The sequence below is a fragment of the Pelophylax lessonae genome (assembly GCF_965119305.1).
Source record: "Pelophylax lessonae genome assembly, chromosome: 12".
In the NCBI taxonomy this organism is placed as follows: domain Eukaryota; kingdom Metazoa; phylum Chordata; class Amphibia; order Anura; family Ranidae; genus Pelophylax; species Pelophylax lessonae.
In genome coordinates, this window is record NC_138779.1 from 33,603,653 (window position 1) to 33,620,516 (window position 16,864).

General features: G+C 46.7%; 1 protein-coding gene across 3 annotated transcripts in view; it reads right to left on the reverse strand.

Moving 5' to 3' along the window:
- Positions 1 to 10,146: 10,146 nt before the first annotated feature.
- The window catches only part of MTOR (mechanistic target of rapamycin kinase), a 254,519-nt gene continuing 247,801 nt past the window's right edge, over positions 10,147 to 16,864 (reverse strand). For all 3 annotated transcript variants that reach the window (XM_082274319.1, XM_082274318.1, XM_082274317.1), the window contains exons 58-60: positions 13,958 to 14,038; positions 13,648 to 13,753; positions 10,147 to 10,324 (exon numbers count right to left, since the gene is read on the reverse strand). In XM_082274319.1, coding sequence (XP_082130445.1) covers positions 10,309 to 10,324; positions 13,648 to 13,753; positions 13,958 to 14,038 — 203 coding nt within the window. In that variant the 3' untranslated portion in view covers positions 10,147 to 10,308. The remainder of the gene's footprint in view (positions 10,325 to 13,647; positions 13,754 to 13,957; positions 14,039 to 16,864) is intronic.

A 16,864-nucleotide genomic window follows, 5' to 3' on the forward strand; every position in this document is an offset into this window, starting at 1 on the left:
GGGTCTCAATGGCCAGGCCGTTAAAGCCAGCGATTGTAAAGCAAGATGGAAGATCAGTCCTTGAGACTGCAGATCCTCTCTGAGAGGAAGTCTCCAAGGAGCGTCCGCGACCGGCCTGCTCAGGTCGGCGTGCCCGGCTTAACGAGGCCAGTCCGGAATTACCAGGATAACTGAAATTCCCTCCACCTCTATCCTGCGGAGAAGTTTCAGCAGCAACTTGAGAGGAGGGAAGACATACAGTAGCTGATACTGTCCCTACGGGGCGATCAGCGCGTCTGCTGCGTCCGCTAGAGGATCGCGGGCGTGAGCTACAAACCTCCGCACCTTCCTGTTGAGCCAAAATGCCAACAGATCCACCTCCGGGGTGCCCCAATGAAGGCACATCTGGTGAAATCATTGGCGATTGACATAAGCCACAGCCGTGGCGTTGTCTGACTGGATCCAAACCAGGCTGCCCTAGAGCTGCTCGGTCCAGAAAATCAGACAAAGTCTGATCGCTCTCAGTTCCCACACATTTATCAGAAACTTGAATTCTATCGGAAGTAGTGACTTCCCCTGGCTGAGCATTGGAGACCGAAGCCACCAGACCAGAGACTCCTTGGTCCGCTCGCTCAACCGGATCCGATTCCTGGAGGGAACTGGGAATGATCTTTGGAAAAAATGAAAACGTGCTGCTCAAGGAACGGAAACTACCGCCCCTTGTAGCATACGAATGTTGGAAGGGAAGAATCGCACCGGTAGAAGTGATTGACACTCGATCTTGTATCCCGACCGTATGATCCCCTGAACCCCTTTGTCTGGGATTCAGGAAAGCCATGGATCTGGAAACCGGCGAAGACGTCCCCCCCACCCCAGAGATGGGTGGGGGTGCACCTTCAGGCTGTATTGGTTTTATCTTCAGGTTTGGCTGAGCCGGACTTTTGTTTACCCGACCAGCGCCCTTTGAAACCCCCTAAGGGGGCGTTGGAGCCCTTCTCGCTCGCCCCAGCGGAGCGAACAAACCTTTTATGAGCTGAAAAGGAAGGTCCTCGCCTGTTACGAGGTCCTTTACCCTTAGCAGTCTGTGGCAAAAAGGTGCTCTTGCCCCCAGTGACATCCTTTATGATCTCATCTAAGGTGGCCCCAAACAGGCGATCCCCCTGAAAAGGGAGATTAGCCAAAGCTTTCTTGGAACATTGATCTGCCGACCAGCACTTTAACCACAACACACGTCTGAGGACCACTGCTGACATCGATGCATGCCCTAACAAGGGAGTGGCATCCAGGGCGGCGTCACAGACGAACTGTAGTCCTTGTATAATTTGCTCCATCAAATCAGATGCTGCCGGGGGGATACTTCTCCCCTTTAAGTCACGGCGTAACAATTTGGCCCATTCTGTCAAAGTTTGTGAAACTAAACCAATGGCAACCACTGGCCTAAAGGTTGACCCTATCAGGAAAAAAATGGTGCGGGATTCCGCTTCCACTTTTCGATCCACTGGATCCTCCAACGGGATAACAGTGGCTTTATTTAGTCTGGAAATCGGTGGGTCCACCACTGGTGGTACCGTCCATTTTTTAATGAGGGATTCCTCAAACGGATAGCGCCTAGCAATGCGTTTGGAAATAGCAAGGGTTCGTTTCGGATGATCCCATTCCTCCTTAATTTTATTACCAAAGCATTTGGGTAAAGGAAAAACCTTCGCTATCTTGGTAGGCTTACTGGTACCAAAAGGAATTTCCATGTCGGTTACCTCTGCCGGTGTAACCTCAAGACTTAAAGTTTCCCGGACAGACACAACTAGTGCGTCCACCAACGCTTCTTCTTGTGCTATGGCGGAGGCAGAGACGTCCTCCTCACTGTCTGAGGAGACATTACCTGAGACAACAGCCCCAGAAGAGGGACCTGCAGCTGCGATGACCAGCTCAGAATCTGTATCTGAAGTATCAGATGAAATAGGGGTAGGCGGGGGTCGCTTTCTGGACAGGCCACCTCCACCCGGGATACCAAAGACTCCAAAACTGCTGATAATGCATCAATCACAAGTGGGGCACTGGAGGGTCCTGCGGCCACCTCGAGGGGATCAGGTGGGGATACATGTGTGGCAGGGTCCATGATTATACAAGACACTTGCCAGCAACAAAAAAATAATTGCAATGAAAAAAACTTTTTTTTGTAATCCCCCAGCGCAACAGCGCCCCTCAGTGTTACCTGCTTTGGACCCCACAGAGAGAGAGAGACCCCAAGGCTCACCACCTGATGCACAGAAGTTTCTATCAACCTGCTCCCAGCACTGTCTGTTACAGACAGGAAGTCTTTGGCTCCTTTTCCCGGGTAAAGGAGGCGGCTCCGCCCCTTTACACGCCCTCCGGCGCCTCCCAATTACTCCGAGGTGTTTGGTCATCTCAAACATGGCCGCCACCATGCTGGAGACACGAGGCTACGCCAAAAGCCTGTGGAGGATGGCAGCGGCTTGTGGCAAGATAGCAGCGGCCTGCGGGAGGTAGTCACCGGCCTGTGGGAGGATGGCAGCCTGCGGGAGGATGGGGGCCTGCGGATGGCGGTAGTCCAGGCACAGGCATCGGCCTGTATTGCAACCTTATCAGGTAGGATGCTATCACCCTTATACATGGCCATCATCACAGTAATGCCCCACTGACTTCAGTCATGGTCCCTTAACAGTGCTCACTCATACAGTGAATTTAGATAGTCAGCTCCCAAACCAAGCCTCCTGGTTTCTTATTCACAAAATCACACTCAATTGGGGGATCTGTGACACCTGTTATAGGATAGAGGGGGGACCCAGAAACATGAGCGTCTGACCATCCCAGGGAGGGGCCCGCGTCCACCAACACACCCATCAGGGGGAGAGGGGAAACATTTTACTCACCATACCGGAACAGGCGGGCGCCAACTCCTGACAGAACCCCTCTCCACCGAGGTGGGGGGGCTGTCGACCAATACGGACGCTGTGACTCAGTTTCCAACTGGTCGTCGGCGTCCAGGCGAGACGTTTAACTCGCAGGGTCAGTCCCCGTCCAGTGGGACTATGTCGCGGCCGACCCAGCGCGGAGCTAGGGCCTGCACGCGCTCGCAGGCTGACTGGGGTGACCACTGGATCTCAACATCCAGCCCGTCACCCAGTTTCAGCGTACTTGCTTGAAGATCTCACAGGAACACTGGAGAAAAAAGCTGCCTAATAAAAAGTTTTTCTAAAAAAAAATCCTGCCAGGACCAAAGATCCCAGCAAGGAACTTAGGTCCTTACTCCTAACTAGACAGAAAAAACGGACTTCCTGTAGCAGAGAGAGAGAGGATATACCCTCTGGGACTGCCCCTAAGGTGTGGCCAGAATGTTTTCCTTCCGTCTAGTGTCCTACTCCTGTAGAGGGCAGTATAACCCAATGTGTTATTAATCAAGAGGACTGCGTCTGTCAATGAGCGACAGAGAAATAATGTTCTTTAGGGAAGTTCATACATTCCACATTATTAATTATGATACCAAAATTAAGGTGTGCTGTAAATTGCCACTAGCATTGCTCCTGGTTATTTTTGCTGGAGGCTGCCATTTTGTTGGAGCCCAGAGCCCCTTGAACAGCCACAAATCATAAAGTGAATTGCAAAAAACAATTCCATTCCTGTCAAGCTGTCAAATGGCGGGTGTCATAACTGATCACCATAGCAGTTGCAGATCAAACAGAAGAAGCTTCCTTGGCTGTAAATGATAGGAGGGTTAAATTGTGCTTTTAGGGCTCTACAAAATCTGCAGTGGCTAGAAATGGAGAGCAACAGAGCATGTGCAGAACAGGATGAAAGTTTATTACTGGATTTTAAACAGTATAGGCACTTATTTTTAATGTTTTACTTAGCTGTACCTCCAAAAGGGGCCAGCCTGAAGTGATCTAGCAGTACTTAATTTCCTGACTAAGGTTCCACTTTAGGCTGGAACACTGCCGGATCCACAGTGGAATCATACCACTTTTTAACAAAGTCCTCTTTACAATGCTACCTGTCGGGGTGTTAATTTCTTTAAACAAAGACTTGGAGCAGCGGCTGCACCATAAGGTCCTTGCGGGCTTAGGGCCTAAATGATACAATTTTGAAACAGCATTTGTAAAAGCAACAGGCTGTTCCTCTAGTTCCAGAGTGGTGAACATCATAAAAAAAAAAAAAACACAAAAAAGTCTCTTAGTTTGGGAGTAATGGCAGAAGACTAGGAGGCAACATTGTTCCAACAAGAACTGGAGCATCTCACCAGCTAATGGCTCAGAGGCTGCCAAGGTCACGGTCAGATCAGATATTAAATCTACATAGGTAAGTATGAGAGTAAGCTAGTGACCTCTCTGGTCAAGAACAGTAAATACCAGTAATTTGTGTGATAAAAGTCTTGCATGGCTGTAGTAAAAATCTCAGCTGAGAGAGCAGAAGATCTGCCCACACCCGACGGAGCAATGGAAGACTCCAAAGATGTGATAGATGGGCAACATGAGTCCAGGCTGCATACAGCACGAGAGCTGTTAGTAGACTGTGAACCTGGACCATCTTTTCTATAGTTCATGTTTTTTGTCTTATATCTGCCTTTAAAGCCGAGCTCCACTCAAAAGGGAAAGTTCCACGTGTCTGACAACCCCCCCCCCGGTGCCACATTCGGCACCTTGTCAGGGGGAGTGGGTACCTGGTTTTAACAGGTACCTGCTTCTACTTCCTACTGAGTTTGCAGCGGCAAACTCAGTCGGAAGGATGGCCCTTGCCATGCCCAGCCTATTAGGAGAGTGCAGCGCGATTTGCGCATGCACAGTAAAAACCGGCTGTGAAGCCCCAAGGCTTCACTGCCGGTTTCCCTTACCCAAGATGGCGGCGCCAGCACCCAAGAGCCAATTCATGAATCAGCTTGGGTGAGGACACCATGGGATCCCTTGACAGGTAAGTGCCCTAATAGTAAAAGTCAGCAGCTACAATATTTTGTAGCTGCTGACATTTTTTGGTGGGGGCTTGGTGCTGGAGCGCCACTTTAACGCTACCAACCTCTCAAGAAGTCTTCAAATTGGACCTGCTGTGATTCGCCTCTGTGTGCGCTCTTCCTCTGTGCTCCTAGTTTGTCACAGGTAAAATGGCTAAGATGCAGCACCAGTCCCTTCACAAACTCTGTGCCCAAATACTTAAAATTAGGAAGATTTACAAGGCAGTTAATGTAGGAAGAAAGTAGAGAAAGGCTTCATGTTTTGAGCCATATTTTCATTACTGCATGCTGGGGAGGAACAGCCAAAGGACAATATGTTCAAATTAATGCACACCTGCAAGGCAGTTAGATGAATAGATGAATGTGGTACCGCACAGAGCAACACTGACCAAAACAGGAAAAATGTTAACAGATTTCAAGTGTATAAGTGTATATGATAATATAAAAGGCAAGGTGCAAAACTAATTGCTAATGAAAGGTTAGAGATACCATTCAAAATAATTTTGGACCTTGTTCAGAAAATCACATGGGAGGAATGTTACTGCAACAAACAGTTAAAGTAGAACTAAACCTTCCTATCCTTTACAGCCAAGAAAGTTGCCCTTGTAGTCTGTTTAATCTGCAGTTGGCATGATGCTGCACATGTGATCAGTTGTGACACCAGCCATTTGACAGTCTGGCTGAAAGCATAAGCAACTGACAAATTCTCTTTTATGAATTTATGATATGCCTTGAATGTAACGGTTTTGGGAAACTGTTAAATTAACGGGTTTAGTTATGTTTTAAGAGTACCGGGGATATCTGCAAGTGATCAAATCACAGAAATGATCCAAACAACAAGGTATCACATTAAAATTGCATGATGAGACGTTCATTCACATACGACTGTTCAGGTTATGACAAAATATTTAATCTTTATTGGATTTTGTGAAGATCTGTCCAAAATATGATAAACCCCAGAACTTTTTTAAAATGAAAGGAAATTGATGCAGAGAGGCATTTTCTACCGCTGCCGTCCTTAGAAAAATGCATTTTGCACGTATCATGTTCATTCAATGGCTTCAAAACTTTCTTAATCACTGACATGAAATACTATACAGATCATGAGTTCCTTTTGGTTTTATTCTTTAGGGCTACTGGCTCAAAGTTTGAAAGCGGAGGGGGTTACCTGGTTTTGACAGGCACCCGCTCCCACTCTGACCGTCTTAAAGCGGAGATCCAGCCTTTTCTGTGTTTATTAAAAGTCAGCAGCTACAAAAAGTGTAGCTGCTGACTTTTAATAAACACACATTCACCTGTCCCACGGTCCAGCGATGCGGCCGCCCGAAGCCTCGATCCTCTCCCTCTGGTCTCGGTGGCGCCGGCATCACTGTTGTGGGCTCCCGGCTGTGACAGTTTGCGGCTTCACAGCCGGGTACGCACTGCGCATGTGCGAGTTGCGCTGCACATCTTGATTGGTCGGCAATCTTCTGGGACCTCTGACATGTCCCAGAATATTGCAGAGAGGGAGGGGGAGAGGAGAACTTCCGTTCAGGGTGCCGCGGCGCTCCGAGTGGAAGTGGGAGCGGGTACCTGTCAAAACTAGGTACCCGCTCCCCCCCAAAAAAATTGACATGCCAAATGTGGCATGTCAGGGGGGTTATTACTACCTAAAACGGAAGTTCCACTTTTGGGTGGAACTCCGCTTTAAGTGTTCTGAGTGGAAGTTCTCTTCACCTCCCTCCCTCCCTGCAGTCATCACAGGTCCCAGAAGACTGCGGGACCATTCACAAAGCGCAGTGTGGCTCGTGCATGTGCAGTGGGCACCCAGCTGTGAAGCCGCAAGCTGTCACAGCCAGGTGCACACAGCTGGAATGCTGGCGCTGGGGACTGAAGATGGAGGAAGGGTCAGCTCGGGTGAGTGCATTGCCGGATCCTGGGACTGGTGAGTGTCTGTCTGTTTTAAAAGTCAGCAGCTACAGTTTCTATAGCTGCTGAATTTTAATAAAAACAAAAATTACTGAAGCTCCGTTTTTAAGTAGATGCAAACTCTAACCATTGCCATTAGGTTTGCTCAAGCACTGAGCATTAAAAAAGTTATTTTTAATACTTGTTTTAACCTTTTTTCTTTCTTTGCAACATTCAAGTGTTACTGATCCTCTGCAGCTGCTATACTGCCAATTCCAATCTCCATGTGCTCCAGCATTTCTAAGGCCTGGTTTCCTGATGGTGACAGAGGTAGAACATGTCTGTGATGAGATACAATGTAATGGTGGCTTAGGGTCTCCACCAGCGTGAATGTGACAGGGTGACAATGCAGACAATCGGGAGACAGTGAAAGAGTGTAGCCATCTCATAACAGAAAGTGACGGGACAAGGACCTTCATGGCAGGATTGCCAGGTATGATTTTAATAAAAAGTCGCAGATTTAACAATGTTGTAAATTACTTTTCGAAATGGGATTAACATATTAAAGATTATAAGGATTGGTTTCACATCTGCTTTAAAGTCATAGGATCAGCAGGTCAGCCAGACAACTACAACTTTCAACAGTAGGGTGGGCTACCTATTTTTCTTCTAACTACACCCTTAAAAACAAAAGAGGCATTGGTGGATTGCTGACCCCACTGATAGCAGAAAAGTAACGATGTAGATTCCTACAAGCAGCTCCCTGTTAACCCGAGTAACCCTAAGGGCTCTTTTACACTTGCGTTTGTCTCTGAGGAGTGATTTGCGATGGGATCGCTCTTCAGAGAGCATTTGACAGGCAGTGAGGTGGCGTATCTCCTCCTCATCATCTGCTTTACAGGACAAGATTGCTTCTTCATCATCTGCTTTAAAGGACAAGTTCACCTTTTCCAAAAAAATAAATGCACTTTTTCCTGCAGGTAAAAAATGGATTTTTGTAAGATCTTACCGTAAAATCCTTTTCTCTTAAGCTCATTGACAGACGTAGTCTTCTTGATTCTCAAGAGCTGGGTTATGTTGTCTCCGCAGGAGTAGGACTAGGCAGAAAGACAAAACGTTCTGGCTCCACCTTAGGGGCAGTCCCTGAGGGTATATCCTCCCTCTCTCTGCTACAGGGAATTAGTTCTGTTCTAAAGCAGTAACAGAGAATTTAACCCAACCCAACTCAATGATAGAGGGGCGGGTACTACGTCTGTCAATGAGCTTAAGAGAAAAGGATTTTACGGTAAGATCTTACAAAAATCCATTTTTCTCTATCGCTCATTGACAGACGTAGTCTTCTTGATTCTCAAGAGCTGGGACATCCAGAAGCAGTGCCACAAATGAGGGGTGGGATTGACAAAATCAAATCCAATCTAGAAGGCCCAACCGGTGCCAAACTAGAAGTTTTAAAGGCTCATTATAAACAAAGAATGAGACTAAAGAAAAATTTTCCAACGGAAAAAACCCTCGAGGTAGACCACTGGTCTCCTCAAATTGCGGCCTGCAAAACCTTGCGGCCAAACGAGGCATCAGACGATGCCATTACATCAACTTTATAATGTTTAGTAAAGGTATGCACCGACGACCAGGTAGCCGCCTTGCACACCTGGACCACTGACGCCTGATGGCGAAAGGCCCATGACGCACTAAGTGCCCGAGTGGAGTGCGCCTTAACAGGGATCGGGGGCTCCCGACCCTTAATAGAATAAGCCTGTACTACCGTCTGTCTGATCCATCTGACTAGACAGAAAAAAACTGATTCCCTGTAGCAGAGAGAGGGAGGATATACCCTCAGGGACTGCCCCTAAGGTGGAGCCAGAACGTTTTGTCTTTCTGCCTAGTCCTACTCCTGCGGAGACAACATAACCCAGCTCTTGAGAATCAAGAAGACTACGTCTGTCAATGAGCGATAGAGAAATGTGCATTTATTATAATTTTTTTTTTAGGAGCATGAAAACCATTGCACCAGCAATCAGATTGCTCATGCCATCCAGGTCTCCTGCAGACCGTCAGTGTAAGCTGTCTGTATATCCTACGGGCAGGCAGTTTTACAATGACAGGAAGAATCAACAAGCTACCACAGCGCTCAACAGCTCCCTAAGTCACTGAAAACTACAAGCAGACAGACTGTAAAGGCTGTCAGTAGTTGTAGTCCTCTCATTCACAGAAGACTGTGAATTCAAGACACCGCCAGGTGGAGCACCGGCGCATTATTTCCAGATTGGGGGGTTTGCAAAGGCTTGTCCATCTGTAACATGTTACACCCTGGTTATGGGTGGAGCATGTTACAAAAGGTGAACTTATCCTTTAACACCTTGATTGCAATAATGGATATAAGGTGCCTGCAAAGTGGCCCAATTTGAATGGGTTGCACTCAAAGGGCGTTAGTACCTGAAAAATTACCTGGGGTAAAATTCCTGCCGTGTCGTAAAGCATCGCCTTCCCAGCTAAAGAGGGAATGGTAAAAATGTGGTTCAATCACTGGGTTTTACCACCTCCAAATTGCTAGTGTAAGCGAGCCCTAAGGTTCCCTGGACTGGTCAAAACCATATATAAAGGGATGGGAGCGCATCAGGTTTGACAAGCTGAGAATGGTGATTTAGCATCAGTATTCATTTGTAACAGAACCTGCATTTTCTATGACTGATGTCCAGTATACCCCAATAATTACCAGCACACAAGCCCCGATGGAGGAGGAGCTGTGAACCCTGGCTATATCCTGTCACCTGTTATAAAAAAAAAAACAAAAACCTTTAACTATCTTTGTACAAATCTGTGGCACTCTGATGCATTTATTTACTGTTCCTTAAAAACAAGGCAGGGTAGACGCAAATGGTGCCTGGGGGGGATTTAATAACTGTACATCTCTATTAGCGTACTTGTGATTATAGTCTGGGCTGGAGGGCCCCTTTAATTTCAGAGTAAATCTATCTGATAAAGGTCATTTGCAGCATCTGAAAATATGACCTAAAAATGTAATCCTAAAATTCCATGCAGTACTCCAAAATATTATATATCTAAAAATTCCAACAGAATATATAAACCCGCACTGAAGCAGTTTTCATCACATATACATATTGTTGATCGACAATCATAATTTCTTTTTTTCACAGCTAAACAACCTCTGGAGATCCACGTATGCAGACATCCTCAGCTTCCACTTGATTTAAAGTTGGGGGACAGTTGCTGTTTTTCGGCGGACAGAGAAAACACAAGTCTGCATTATCTGGCCGGGGTGCAGTTAACGGCCCATGCCGCTTGTGTCCATGATTGAGAGTGGTATAATGCTTAAAATCTATATGCATGAGTCCGCTCCATCCCAAATTCATTCAGTGGGAGCTTATTTCTGTCTGATCAGAATAAAATTAATTAAGCCCCTCCATCACTGGTGGCACATGAAACAGCATCTTCAGAAATTTGCAGAAACAGCAAGCGTCTTTCTACCAGAACGGACACCTATAAAAAAGAAAGAAAGAAAGAAGAGAGCATGTATTAAAGTGTCAGTAAAACAAAAGCTATTTCTTCATGGCAGGCTAACAAACAAAATGGTCCAATTATTTGTGCACCTAGTTTTCTGTTAAGGTGTTGTAGCAGATAGAAAGGCAAACAGTGCCTTGGCTTGCTGTACATCTGTTCAAATAGCAATAAAGCTTTCTGAAATTTGTGGAATGAAAAAAACATAAAAAGAAAAACAAAAAAAAAAAACAAGGATGTGTAAGAGCCCATTCACACTAGCGCGACTTATGAGGCGACTTGTGTAGCCCCAGGTCGCTTGACATAACAAAAAAGAGCATTTTTCTTATAATTTTTATTAGAACATGAATGGGTCTTCTCTCCACCTGGCCGTTTTTCTTGCAGGCATTTATCGGGCATGACTTTTTTTGGATTTAGTGTCTGGGGGGGGGGGGGGGGTCCAAAAAGTGTCCCTGTGAAGTTTCAGCTCTGTAGCATGTCCAGAACCAGAAAAAAAAGCATTTTTCTTATAATTATTAATACAGCAGTGTGGCGGATTCTCTACACCTTGCATTTTTTTATTGCTGGCATTTATCGGGCATTTTTTTGGCGTCTCTGGAGGCAGGCATGACTTTTTTGGATTTAGTGTCTGGGGTGTCAAAAAAATGTCCCTGTGAAGTTTCAGCTCTGTAGCATGTCCAGAATCCACACTGCTGTATTAATAATTATAAGAAAAATGCTTTTTTTTTTTCTGGTTCTGGACATGCGACAGAGATGAAACTTCACAGGGACACTTTTTGGACCCCCCAGACACTATATCCAAAAAAAGTCATGCCTGCCTCCAAAAATGCCCGATAAATGCCTGCAAGAATAACGCCCAGGTGGAGAGAAGCCGTATTCATGTGCTCATAAAAATTATAAGAAAAATGCTCTTTTTTTTCTGGTTCTAGACATGCTACAGAGATGAAACTTCACAGGTACACTTTTTAGACCCCCCAGACATGCCTGCCTCCAAAGACGCCCAAAAAAATGCCCCATAAATGCCAGCAAAAAAAAAAAAAAAAGGAAAGGGAAATTAGGTCACAACACATCATATTCTGATTGGCCAAATACAAAGTCCTACAAAGTCGTCTCACGTCAAGTCGCGCCGAAGTCGCCCCTTATGAGGCGATTTTATTGGTCGCGGCAGTGTGAACCGGCTCTTACTCTGTGGCCTAGCCACACCAACAGACCAGGGTCATGCAGTGAAAGTCTTTCCAACCATTATGCCTAGAGCACGGGTCTCCAAAGTTGGGCCTGTGGGCCACATCCAGCCCAATAGGATATTTTATCCGGCCCACAGCAACTAGGGTTCTCAGACTCTGTGTACAGAGATGCAGAGCTGCTGCACCTCCCAGTTTCTGCACTGTACTTTCAGCAGAATTACAGAGGTAAAAAATACTTTGATAAGGACACAGATGTTAGAGGGTTAGATTGACAGGGACACAGAAGCAAGGGGGGGATGCAGGGGGGGGGACCCAGACGCAAAGGGGGGGGGAGACCCAGACGCAAAGGGGGGGGGAGACCCAGACGCAAAGGGGGGGGGAGAGACCCAGACGCAAAGGGGGGGGGAGAGACCCAGACGCAAAGGGGGGGGGAGAGACCCAGACGCAAAGGGGGGGGGAGACCCAGACGCAAAGGGGGGGGGAGACCCAGACGCAAAGGGGGGGGGAGACCCAGACGCAAAGGGGGGGGGGAGACCCAGACGCAAAGGGGGGGGGGGGAGACCCAGACGCAAAGGGGGGGGGGGGAGACCCAGACGCAAAGGGGGGGGGGGAGACCCAGACGCAAGGGGGGGGGGGAGACCCAGACGCAAGGGGGGGGGGGGAGACCCAGACGCAAGGGGGGGGGGGGGAGACCCAGACGCAAGGGGGGGGGGGGAGACCCAGACGCAAGGGGGGGGAGACCCAGACGCAAAGGGGGGGGGGGAGACCCAGACGCAAAGGGGGGGGGAGACCCAGATGCAAAGGGGGGGAGACCCAGATGCAAAGGGGGGGAGACCCAGACGCAAAGGGGGGGGGAGACCCAGACACAAGGGGGGGAGACCCAGACGCAAAGGGGGGGGAGACCCAGACGCAAAGGGGGGGGAGACCCAGACGCAAAGGGGGGGGGGGAGATCCAGACGCAAAGGGGGGGGAGACCCAGACGCAAAGGGGGGGGGGAGACCCAGACGCAAAGGGGGGGGGGGAAGACCTAGACGCAAAGGGGGGGGGGGGAGACCCAGACGCAAAGGGGGGGGGGGGAAGACCTAGACGCAAAGGGGGGGGGGAGACCCAGACGCAAAGGGGGGGGGGGACACCCAGACGCAAAGGGGGGGACACCCAGACGCAAAGGGGGGGGGGAAACCCAGACGCAAAGGGGGGGGAGGAAAGACCCAGACCCAAGAGGGGGAGGAAAGACCCAGACACAAGGGGGGGGGAGGGCCCAGACACAAAGGGGGGTGGACCCAGACGCAAAGGGGGGAGGACCCAGACGTAAAGGGGGACAATGATATAAGAGGCGACTTTGATGGGGACACAAAACGCAAGGGGGGGGGGGGATTCTGATGAGAACTGATGTAAGGGTGAGATCTCTATTGAGTTCCCAGTTCTGCACACCTGCGGTGCCTGTTATGACAAGTTCCCACCATTCCTGTTGGATTTTAATTTTAAAAAATTGGGAAAATAACAAGAGGACCCGGAACAAGCAAAGGTGGGCAGAAAAATACTCAAAGGGAAGGATTACCCAGTGAGGGACAAGGCCACCCAACATTTCCAGGTAGCTCAGAGTTCAGAATTATGAACAGGCAATCTCTGTGTTGTACCTAAGACATATATGAAGCCAGAGATCAATTCTGTCTTCCAGGACACCCTGTATTTAAATTATCACTTTTAAAGAACTGGCTTATTAGTGCTTTAAGGCCCCATTTACACTTGTGAATGCAGCCGTTAATGATCAGATGCAGGAGACCCAGCGGGGGGTTCTTGGTGTCCCATTGATGGGAGACTGACAACTTCTGCAGCTAATCTCAGCCATTGCTCAAGCAGCAATTACCTGCGAATGACTGACCCCTGAAAGCAGACAGTCTGCATCCAGGGCTGATCAATCATAGCTGTCGGCCTTCCTTTGCTTTCAATGGGGCTTCTGCCTGCAGCTTTTCACTGGAAACTCCCACTGGGTCTCCTGGAAACTCCCACTGGGTCTCCTGCATCTAATCGATAATGCCCCCATTCTCAAGTGTGATTGGAGCCTAAATGTACAATCAAAAACACACACACAACCATAAAAAACGTCATCAACTGACTTACCATCCAATATAACACTGACAAAGGTTCTCATGTGACGTGGCTTGTTTAATTAGCAGCTCGACTTGTGTGGCCACATCCAAAGTTTCTTCATTTGAAAAGTCTCGACCTGAGAAGAAATAGAAAATAACTTGTATCGCAGAAGACAAAAATGCCTCATCCAACTGAGACAAATGGGAAGACAATATGCAGAAAAATCTGCCCAGGGGTCGGGACAACAATAAGAGTGCGATCTATGGGCAGTCGCACAACACTGCAGGAAAAGTCTTATAGTCACAGTCAGTACCTGTTTGGACAAATTGCCTCACGCTACCTGTTAGCTTATCTCGGACTCTGTTAATAATCTGGATGGCTTTTTTATTCAGAGCTTCTGGCTGAACCAAGCCATCACCAACTAAAAGGAAAGGAAAAAAGATCTTTGATTAGTGAGTGCAATAAATACCATCCACCCCACACAATGTAAAACTCGCTGGCAGAAGATATCTGGGAACAACTGGACCTGTGGGCACAATCTGATCATCTCAATGTCTTTTCTTTTAGCTTCAGCATAAAAACGAAAAAATAATTAAATAAATCTTCAAAGAACTTTAGATATATGTATAGATACACACACACACAGTATATATATATTAATATATATATATATATATATAATTATATACACAATGTCAGCAAAACATATGTGACCCCCCCTTGGGATTAACTGGTTTTCTGTAGTAATTTGCTATAAAATGTGATCTGATCCTCATCTGAATCTAGCTATAGTTGGAGCGATTTTCTTTCCTGCAACCCTCAACAGTCATCGTCTATTGTGTGCCCGCCCCGGCTCGTTCCCTGGGAAGTCCGTGCGTGTGACTGGCGGACCCGATGTCCGCCGGTCACTCGCGATCGTCCGCCGTGAAGGGAGAAAGGCAGGCGGCTGATGTAAACAAGCCGCCTGTCATTCTCCCCTGTGTAGGAATAGTGATCATACGGTTCTACTATGTAGGACAGTTGATCACTGTTCCTACACTAGTAGCCACAGCCAATCACAGTTAGAAGCACGCCCCTAGGGACACACTTAACCCCTCCTTCCCCAATAAAGTTAACCCCTTCCCTGCCAGTGTCATTTTGCAGTAACAGTGCATATGTATAGCACTCATTACTGTAGTAATGTCAGTGGTAACCCCAAAAGTGTCAAAAATGTCAGTCAAGGGTCCGATATTTCCGCCGCAATGTCGCAGTCCCGCAAAAAAAAAAAAAAAAAAAAATCGCAGATCGCCGCCATTACGCGTTAAAAAAAAAAAAAAAAAACACCAAAAGTGACAGAAATCTTTCCCTTAGTAAACGCAATAACTTTTGCACAAACCAATCAAAATACGATTTTTGTGATTTTTTTTACCAAACATATGTAGCATAAAACAAATTGGCCTAAAATGTTAAAACATTTTGATTTTTACATTTTTTTTGGGAATTTCATATAAAAAAAATGTGAAAAATATTGTTATTTTTGCAAAATTGACACTCTTTTTGTTTATAGCGCAAAAAGTAAAAATCGCACAGGTGATCAAATACGACCAAAAGAAAGCTCTGTTTGTGGGAAAAAAAGGACATCAAATTCGTTTAGGTACAGCGTCGCACGACCACGCAATTGTCCATTAAAGTCATGCAGTGCCGAATCGCAAAATAGGCCCTGGTCAGGAAGGGGGTAAAATCTTCCGGGGCTTAAGTGGTTAAATAACACAAAACACAGCAAAACTGCAATACATGCTTTTCTGCAGCTTCCCCATTAAAGTCTATTGAACCAAAAATGCACCATTTTACATTTCATAAAGTCCCCGACCCTTTCACAAACTGCGGCGGCTGAAAAAAAGCATAAAAGTGAACGTGTCCCAAAGCAAACCATGTTAAATGGACTGTAGCACATTTCTGCAAAAAGCACTAATAAAGGCATAGGTGTGAGCCAGGCCAAGCAATTCTTATTTCTCATGCCATGAACAAAGCAGTTAAACATTCAAAGTGCTTGAGGAAAAACTAAGTGATCCCATAAACACTAAATTACTTCAATGAAAACCAGTCAGTAGTTTGCACATCTGGAGTTCAATTAATGAAATAAGTTTGGAGGTGTGGTTTAGAGCCCCTCTGATAGACAGGACACGCAAATATTTTAAGATTGCTGTTCATAAGAAGCATCAGCTGATGTGAACCATGCCATGCAAAAAGGAGCTCTCTGAAGAGTCTCAAAGTGTTTAGGCATCCATCAGTCCACAGTTAGATAGACAAACGGTCTATAAATGGAGACCTTTTACTAACGCTTCTACTCTTCCTAAAAGTGGGTGCCCAGCCAGGATGACTCCCAAGGCACAACGCAGAATCCTCAATGAGGTAAAGAAGAACCCATGAGTAACAGCTAAAGGCATCACTGGAATTGGCAAACATCCCTGTTCATGAGTCTACTATATGCAAAATCTTTGAACAGGCAGGGTGTCCATGGCAGAACACCATGGAGGAAGCCTCTACTGTCCAAACATTGCTGTGTGCCTAAAGTTTGTCACAGAGCACCGTGGCACACAAATATTTTGTGGACTGAGCAAAAGTTGAAATGTTTGGGAAAAATACTCAGCACTATCTATGGCACGAAAAGGGCACAGCTTATCAACATCAAAACATCAGCTTAACAATGAAGAATGGGGGAAAGAACATCATGATTTGGGCTTGCTTCTCTGCCTCAGGGCCTGGACCAGTTGTGATCAGAGAGGAAAATTATTTCCCCAAGTTTACCAAAATATCCTACAGTATAATGTTAGTATGGCTGTTCGATGGCTAAAGCTTAGAAGTTAGTTGATCCAGCAGGACAATGACCCTAAGCATCAAAGTAAATCTAATGTGGTTTTTGGAGTGGCCCAGTAACTCCACAGAGATGCTGTGGAATGACCTCAAGAAAGCCGTTCACACCAGACATCCTACAAGTGACCCTGAGAAGAAGCAGTTTTGTAAAGTGGAATGGTCAAAAATTCCTCCTGAACATCGCATAGGTCTAACCCAGAGCTACCGTTAAGAGCTTGCTTGAAGACATTCCTGCTGCTAAAGGAGGTTAAACTACCTATTAACTACAAGGGTTCTCTTACTTTTTCCTCCAGCACTGTAAATATTTCATTGGTGCGTTCAATAAAGACACGAGAAATTGAAATTGCTTGTGTGTTATCAATCGGATCAGAGATGTCGCATGAGAGACTCGGCT